The sequence below is a fragment of the Engraulis encrasicolus genome, chromosome 21, assembly GCF_034702125.1.
Source record: "Engraulis encrasicolus isolate BLACKSEA-1 chromosome 21, IST_EnEncr_1.0, whole genome shotgun sequence".
Lineage (NCBI taxonomy): Eukaryota > Metazoa > Chordata > Actinopteri > Clupeiformes > Engraulidae > Engraulis > Engraulis encrasicolus.
Genome location: NC_085877.1, coordinates 15,219,842 through 15,227,978, shown reverse-complemented (window position 1 = coordinate 15,227,978; position 8,137 = coordinate 15,219,842). Strand labels below are relative to the sequence as shown.

Sequence of the window (8,137 nt, the reverse complement as noted above, 5' to 3'; positions counted from 1 at the left end):
TAGGATCTCTATTTTTTTTTTTTTTTACAAATGTTCATGCTTCAGGACGGCAGGTCTTCTCTCTTTAAGGTCTGCACCATACATGTTTTTTTTTGTTTATAAACACGGTGTTGTGAGGAGGGGCAAGGCACTGGCAGCCAACCACGTGAGCAAATTTTTTGACCGACAGCAGTTTCCAACAATCAGAGGTGGAGTTGTGCGCAGCCAGGGGAAACAAAAATTGTGAACCCATGTATATGTTTGTGTGTGTGTGTGTGTGTGTGTTTGAGTCAACAATGTGCGCACAGTCAGTGATGACGTAACCTATAGTAAACCAGCGCCACCCGCTGGACGTCAATTTTTTTTTTGCGGCGAGTGGTCTGGCCTCGCATCATTGAAGTGGTCTGCCAGGCTTGCCAAGAATCTGGCAAACCAGTCACCAGAGATTTGTTTTGAATCAAAGCGGGCGGGGTTTTGAGGGAGTGACGACGAAGCTCGCAACGTTGGGAAAGCACATCAATGAGAAAGATAGCGCTGATTGGTCAGAGCGCCGGCCTATAGGCACAGGCACGGTTTGAAAGACAACGGATTGTTCTCATCAACAATCTTCGGATGTACTATTCATCGGGGCCAGACTAAATTACACATCCAATCTCACATTTAGGCTGGTTTATCAGGCTAGACGTAACCTCTAAAAGGGTCAATTAGGATCAGGATTACTGATGCAGATGAGCGTCTGTGTTGCTGTATCTGATTCATCATGATATCCAAAGAGTAGTAGAGTAGAGATATGTTGAATTAAGTTAAACTATATCTGTATGTTCTGTATTATATCTGTATGTTTGTCTGTCTATCTGGGTATCTGACGGATCTTATTCATTTTGTTACTCAAGTACTTCATATCATAGTAATAATACATTTGAAATGTTTGATGTGAACAATGTTTTTTAAACTATGTCTTACTTTTCATTGATGCAGTTTGGTTTTCTTCTTGCTTGAATCGACATCTTTTTTATACATTTTTATACATGATACTATAGTGAATTTCACACATAATATTATTCATTTCCTTCCTGACAGCTTTTTTATGTAGCCCACTTTTTATATATTTCATTATTATAGTGACTATTAGCAGGAGACACAGTATAAAGATTATCTTTCATGTGTCTGTCAATAAAAATATTTTTCATCACTTTAATTGTTATTCAATCTCTGTTTTTCTGGTCATTACATGTATAAGTGGAATGTCTGATAGGCTGTTTTCATCAGACATTTTGATGGTAATTCCATTCAAAAGAATTGTTGTAACTGCAGTACTGTGATATCTTAAAAAACTTAATGTGATGAGCCGGTTATACTTCACATCCATAGTGTCCTGTGCAGTGTACTGTGGCTGTCTGTCTGTCTGTAAGGCTATATCCAAAAGTCCCCACTGCTTTCTTATGTAGAAGGCAAAAAATAAGGAAGTGTCTATGCAGTAAATCTGAATACCCTTGTAAGCATTCAACCAGGAGGCGAACAGTAACCGGATTACTTTCTATGTGTATCCATGGGTTTTCAGTGCTTTCAAATACCCAGCTGTGCACACGGATATACATATACGTAGCATGACATATAGCTAGCCCATACATATAGCTGAAGCTGAGATATAGCTAGCCCATTTCTACTCCTGTTCATTTTTATCCATGATGAAATCCTAATGGCTGTGCTCATAGAAGTTGAGGGCATCCTTGCATTAGAGCAGTCACACCACAGGACACCATAAATGGACCTAAGAATTGTGTGACAGAAACATTTCAATGTGTAGACATATTAAGATGTTAATAGTCACCTTAAACTTCCACACCACTCTCCAATAACTGAGGTATAAATGCAGTGAATTTCCTGTGGTGTGACGTTATGTCCTGTGGTGTGACATGCTTAGGCATTGTGTTACTCAATCCTTACTTATTTTTCATGTATCATGCAAGGATATAATATAAGGATACCAGGAGATTTAGCCTATTTGTCACATTCACACAATTATTACAAGTAATACGGTGAAAACATGCAGTGCAATCACAGTTGTCTTCCTGTACGATGCATAGGTGGGGGTGGGTAGTAGTGTGTCGTCTCGTCCAGTTGCAAGGTCCACCGGCTTGTCTTTTTAAATGTTGGTGTTTAGAGTGTAGATGTTGTTTCAGATGGGCTGGTTTCATACAGTCGTTGCTCAGTAACACACCGCACACTGCAGCTTTGGGTCTTCCTTGGCTCCGCTTTAAAAGATCCCGACCTCCAGATATGCAAGGCCATAGGCTATTTGCTCAACTCAACCTCCTCATCCGCATCCACTTTTCTTTTCTCTGCCTTTTCCCCACTAAGCCACACTTTTAAACTAATTTCAGGTTATAACGTTACATTTATTTTTAGCTTTCGCATTTCTGTTACTGTCCCTGCTTGCACCAACCGTTGAAGTGATGATCCCATGGGCAGTCATGGGTGAGCGGTTAGGGCGTCAGACTTGCATCCCAGAGGTTGCCGGTTCGACTCCCGACCCGCCAGGTTGGTGGGGGGAGTAATCAACCAGTGCTCTCCCCCATCCTCCTCCATGACTGAGGTACAGTACCCTGAGCATGGTACCGTCCCGCCGCACTGCTCCCCATGGGGCGCCACTGAGGGCTGCCCCCTTGCACGGGTGAGGCATAAATGCAATTTCGTTGTGTGCAGTGTTCACTTGTGTGCTGTGGAGTGCTGTGTCACAATGACAATGGGAGTTGGAGTTTCCCAATGGGCTTTCACTTTCACTTTCTATGATAGTGATCCCATGATTCCTAAACAGAGTATGTTTGCAACATTTTCTTTAAAGGCAGAATTTTAATTATCTCAAGCTACATATTTGTTTTCAAACATTGTATTTATAATACATTGTGTTTTTTGTCTTGTAAGTGAAACATTTGGGGAAATTTGTGCTCGCATGCTACCACACTGTCAAAGCTGTCAGCGGTGTGTGTGTGTGTGTGTGTGTGTGTGTGTGTGTGTGTGTGTGTGTGTGTGTGTGTGTGAGAGAGAAAGAGTTTTATTTGGAATGTGTGGCTGTTGGGATGTAAACATGTTGTTTTTAAGCAGAAAAGTATGTTTATCAGCTTAAACTGTGGTGGTTCACTACACCAGGAATTTATCTGGTTTGTCTCAGTTTACCCTGTCTGTGAGGTAAGGCCTAGGACCCTTGACCACCATTTGACATTTTTATTGTCCTTTGCCATGAAGATTTTCTGTTCATTTCCATTGCTGGGTAACATCCTAAATTAGTGGAAAATTTGGAAATGTTACAGATATACGTTTAACTTGGCTAGAGGCGAGGTTATTTTGTTTTTAAAAAAAATGTCACATTAGGATAATATCCCGCTCTCCCCCAACTCCACCTTCTTTGCTTCAGTTTGAGCGTTTGTCAGGCCGTGGTTGCTACAGTAACCGTCAACAATTCTACATGAAGCAACCGGAGACTGAAAAACGCAGAACCTTGAAAGTCTCAAGTGTTGAAGTTGACTACTTTCGGTTGAGTTGATCTGTGAGTGAAACATCAGTCTGGTGTTATGCCTCCAAAGAAAACAGAACGTAAGGTCGATACCGTGGAGGAGATATTCACACTACCTGAAAGCGACAAAGATAGTTTGTTGCAAAAGGAGTAAGTTGGGCTGTCTTGTGTGTTGTCGTTTGGGTAGCCTTGCCAACAATACAAAATCTCACCTGATTGCACCCATCTTCATGTATTGACATCTAGGTATGATGTGCTAACCGATACATTGCTTAACCTCAAGAGGAAACTGGAGCAAATGTATCCTTTAAAACTTGAATGCAACTGAAACGAGTTAATGCAAAACGCCATCTTTGCGCTGTGCCAACTTTCTCTGTAATGACTTTAACATTGCGCAAAGACGGAAGGAAAACGAGTTCCTCCAGAATGAAGTCAACCAGACTCGAATGGAAAGTGTAAGTACTGTAGTAGGGTTATGCAGAGGACTGTGTGGGCAGACACCACACTTTTGCGTAGAGAAAAGAGCTGGTGAACACTGTGCGCGAGCGTTGCGTGCGCCACAGTGCAGCAGCCAACGTCTCCGTTTTCAATGTTGTGCCACCACAGCACGAGTACATGTCATACATGTCGAAGAGAACCCAGAAGCGGCAGAAGGCCATAGTCACACTAAGCGACCAGAATAATCAGCAGCTGGAGAGTCTGAGGGAGCAGAGAGAAGCGCTCCTGGCAAAATCCGAAGAACAGGCTGGCGGTAAATGAACCAGTTGTGTGTGGCAAGTGCAACATGAAAATTAGATTAGTTCACGCACTTTTTTGTATGTTTTAATGACATGGGTGGTTGATTAGTCTGGTAACTTGTAGGCCTAATAATTCAAGATTATGTGGGGACCGTCATTTCCAGGTGAACCTGCACATTTTTATACACCCTGGAATTATTTTTATTGTTAAAGACAACAAAACATACAGCAGAAAACATACAGTAGGCTACATACACAAACGTGCGTCTAGAATAAAGGACGTGGGGATTTAATTTCCCTTCATACAGTATCAATATTTGGGAACATTCTCATCTACTGACCTCAGCTTTTTTTTCCCTCTCAGAGTTAAAGCAGAAAATATTGGAAAAGGAAAATGAGCTTGCTCTACTGAACGTCGAGATTGCTGAGCTAAGAGAGTTTAAGGTATGTATTGAAAGTAAAATCAATAGTGTTACCCTCAGGAATGTTAAGTTTCCACTTTTGTTTCCCGTCTGAAACTCTTTTTAAGAGTCTCTCTCATCCTCTCTGTCCTTCCCTCTCTTCCCTTCCCTTTGATTTCATAAGTAATGACTAAGCAATGACTACAATTCTTTGAACATATTAAATTGTTATCTTGGTTGCATTGGAAAAGAGGACTATGGGGCAGCCCTCGACTGAAGCCATATAAAGCCTGTGCGTTAATCTGGATGTGACTACCCTCACTTGTATTTTCTAATTATGATTCCTGAGTGATGCTGTGATACAGTAATACACTGCATCAGGAATGGGCATATGGAACAGGAATTTAATAGGCTATGTACATGTGTGATATTTTTTACATGTTTAATATGTTGTTCAATAATGTGTGTAATGTATCGTGTATTTATGTATGCTAGTGACCTGAATTCCCCCATGATTAATTAATGTTTACTCTACTCTAGTCTACTATAGTCCAAGTCCATGGGGACCCAGGTTAAGGTCTGACCAGGGTCATGTTCAATCCTACCTCGTCTCTCTCTCCCACTCTCTTCTCCATAATATTATTGTCCTATCATAAAAAAAGGCAAAAAGAGAAATGAATACAGTTAAAGACAAAAGAAAAGAATATCCATAATAAATAAAGGTTTTCTTCCCACGTGTGCTCAAAAAGCAAATGAATAAATGACAATTATTCACAACAAAAGAAAGAACAACAGTAAATCAAGGTTTCCTTCCCTCGTGCACACAGAGCCTGCAGCAGCAGCAGTTGAGCTGCATTGCGGAGCTGGAGCGGGAGGTGGTGACCATGCGCTGTCACCACTCGGAGGCGCTGCAGACCCTCAAGTCCGACTTCCTGGCCGACAAGGAGCGCTACCAGGCCCAGGCCCAGAAGGAGGTGCACGAGCTGGCTTTGGCTGCCAACAAGGTGGGTACAAGCAGACACACTCACACACACACTCACACACGCACACACACACACACACACACACACACACACACACACACACACACACACACACACACACAGAGTTGCATGTAATTTGTTGGCATGCATACATGTGTTAACCTGACTTTCGGCAGATGGTATGTTTCGCCTTCGTCGTCATGATACCATCTGGGATACCCTCTGACTATCCATTTCTCTCTCTCTATCTATCTCTCTCTCTCTCTACTCCCAGGAGGCGTCCGAGTGCCTTCGCTCCCACACCCAGGAGGTGGCCCAGGAGAACCGGCAGCTGCGCGGCGAGCTTCAGCAGCTGATCCAGCGTGCGCACGCCCTCCAGAAGCACCAGACCCACCTGCGCTCCCAGGAGCGCCAGCTGCTCCTGGAGAAGGAGTACGTGCAGGAGCTGCGCAGGCTGCGCGCCGCGCCGCACTCCCAGAGCCGGCCACAAGAGGGAGCCGACCAGCCGGCCAGCTAGCAGAGAGACCCACCGACCCACACTAACAACAATACACAGGCTGAATCTGAAGCTCTGGAAGAGGAGTGGCTTGTGTATTTATTTGATGTTTATTTTCTTCTTTTTCTTCCGTTCTGTAGGGTTTGTGTTTTCAAGGTGTCCAAGAGGAAATATTTAGTAAAACTGTCCTCGTAAAGATGCAGATGTTGTAGTGTGACTTTGTGACTTTTTGGGAGTTGTTGTAGTTGTGCAGTAAGCTAGCCGTGACCCACGGGTTAGGAAATGGGATTTAGATCAGGGAGTTGCCGGTTCCAATCCTACCCTTCCATCCCATTCCATGGCTGAGGTGCCCTTGAGTACGGCTCTTAAACCCACACTGCTCTGTGTGCCCCACACTGACATAACCAATATCATGTACTTAAAAGAACTAAGTCGCTTTGGATGAAAGTGTCAGCTAAGTGTAATAATGTAAAGTAATAAAGTTGTGAGAACTACAAAGCCACAGTATATTGAGTTGCCAGCTACTCCAGGAGAAGGAGTACATGCAGGAGCTGTGAGCTGCGAGCTGCACCGCACTCCCAGAGCCGGCCACAAGAGGGAGCTGGCCAATTGACCAGCTAGCTGAGAGACCCACCGACCCATTGTTCTACCTCAGCGGTGAGGGCAGGTAACCCCTGGGGGGTTGCTAGGGGAGCCGTGGCAGGTTGAAAGAAAAAGTATTGCAAAACAAAATCTTTTCATTTGTGCCATAGGCAACACTGCTACATTTATTACATTTTCTGTTGTAGTTGCATGGAGAGAGGTGCACTTAATGACTAATGAAAGGGGTCCACAAAAAGATAGTGTGGCATGACCCATGTCAGGGGCTGGAATCTATTGGTACTGTATATGGGGGGCCTTGTCATGGTAAAGTTTGGGAACCTCTGCTATACTTCACACAGCCACAACCACTATGGACAACAAGCAATGTGCTGAATCTGGAGCAGGGGGTAGCTTCTGAATTTACAGTAGCCTATTTGACGGTTGTCCAATCTTTTGGTTAATGAGATTTCTGTTGTCTTTTTCTAAATTCCCTGGGGAAAAAAACTTTTCTTGTTAAGCTCTCAGTAAAATGCATGAATAAGGATGGTGTAGTATGATTTTTTCCCCTGAACTTAACTTATGTCAAAGTTGGGTGCTTCTTTGCATATCAAAGCCAGCCAGGCTGAGAGAAGGGTCCTCTTCTAGCAGCAGTTACTGCAGCAGGGGAGCTACTGTTTCCGCTGCAGGGTGACCACAAGCAAAACCACATGTGCCTTTGCATCGACCTAGTTGCACCTGCTTTTGCAAGCTTCGGCCTCTCACTTGATCCACTCTCAGCTGAGCTTGCTCTCCGTTCTCATAAAAAGACAAAATAGTAGTAGTACTGTACAAGTAGTAGTAGTGGTTGGTAGTAGAAGGAAGGGACAAACGGATATGTTGTCCCGGGCCCAGGGAGATAGGGGGCCCAAAATTGGGCTCTCATTGCATTGTATGGATTGGGTTAGGGGTCTTTTCAGATGACTTTGTCCTGGGCGCAGCAAAAGCTGTCAGAGGCCCTGGTAGTAGTAGTAGTAGTAGTAGTAAGAGTAGTGGCAGCAGTGGCAGTGGCACCATGTTGTAAACTAAAGGTATGTTGCATTCACTCGCTTATGATCAAGTTGACACCATTGCAGATGCTGAGCATACAAGCATATATATAGTACACGCTAGAGTGTGAATTTCCTTCAGTAACCAGTCTGAGAGAGAGAGAGAGAGAGAGAGAAGAGAGAGAATTACACATAGCAGGTCATCGAACAACCCCCACAGGATCTGCATCACTTTGTGGTAGCCCATGCCCTGGCAAGACGTATCGTGTGACACACATTTTCACACTTCTCATTAGAGGTAAGTTATTTTTTTAGCCAAGCCATTAAATTCAGGAGTGGTCTTATATGGTAATGCTAAGCATGTATAATAGGCTATATATAATTGAAAGTGTGTGTGTGTGTGTGTGTGTGTTTATGTGC

At 43.6% G+C, this 8,137-nt stretch overlaps 1 protein-coding gene across 2 annotated transcripts; it reads left to right on the top strand.

Annotated features, from left to right (window-relative positions):
* The first annotated feature begins 3,439 nt into the window (after positions 1-3,439).
* On the top strand, positions 3,440-6,312 carry ccdc166 (coiled-coil domain containing 166). Of its 2 annotated transcripts, none has more exons than XM_063187047.1 (7): positions 3,440-3,643; positions 3,740-3,793; positions 3,894-3,948; positions 4,100-4,244; positions 4,595-4,674; positions 5,459-5,635; positions 5,889-6,312. In XM_063187047.1, the coding sequence occupies exons 1-7, from the start codon at positions 3,552-3,554 to the stop codon at positions 6,129-6,131; spliced, it is 846 nt and encodes a 281-aa protein (XP_063043117.1). In that variant the 5' UTR covers positions 3,440-3,551; the 3' UTR covers positions 6,132-6,312. The 2 variants fall into 2 exon arrangements, with proteins under 2 accessions (XP_063043117.1, XP_063043118.1); XM_063187048.1 differs by having other exon boundaries at positions 3,444-3,526.
* The last annotated feature ends 1,825 nt before the right edge of the window (positions 6,313-8,137 follow it).

Excerpts from the sequence above, each read along its gene's own strand:
- ccdc166 (XM_063187047.1), top strand. The coding sequence starts at position 3,552 with ATGCCTCCAAAGAAAACAGAACGTAAGGTCGATACCGTGGAGGAGATA. Across the intron at positions 3,949-4,099 it reads ACCAGACTCGAATGGAAAGT|CACGAGTACATGTCATACAT; the intron begins GTAAGTACTGTA and ends GTGCCACCACAG. Across the intron at positions 5,636-5,888 it reads TGGCTTTGGCTGCCAACAAG|GAGGCGTCCGAGTGCCTTCG; the intron begins GTGGGTACAAGC and ends CTCTACTCCCAG.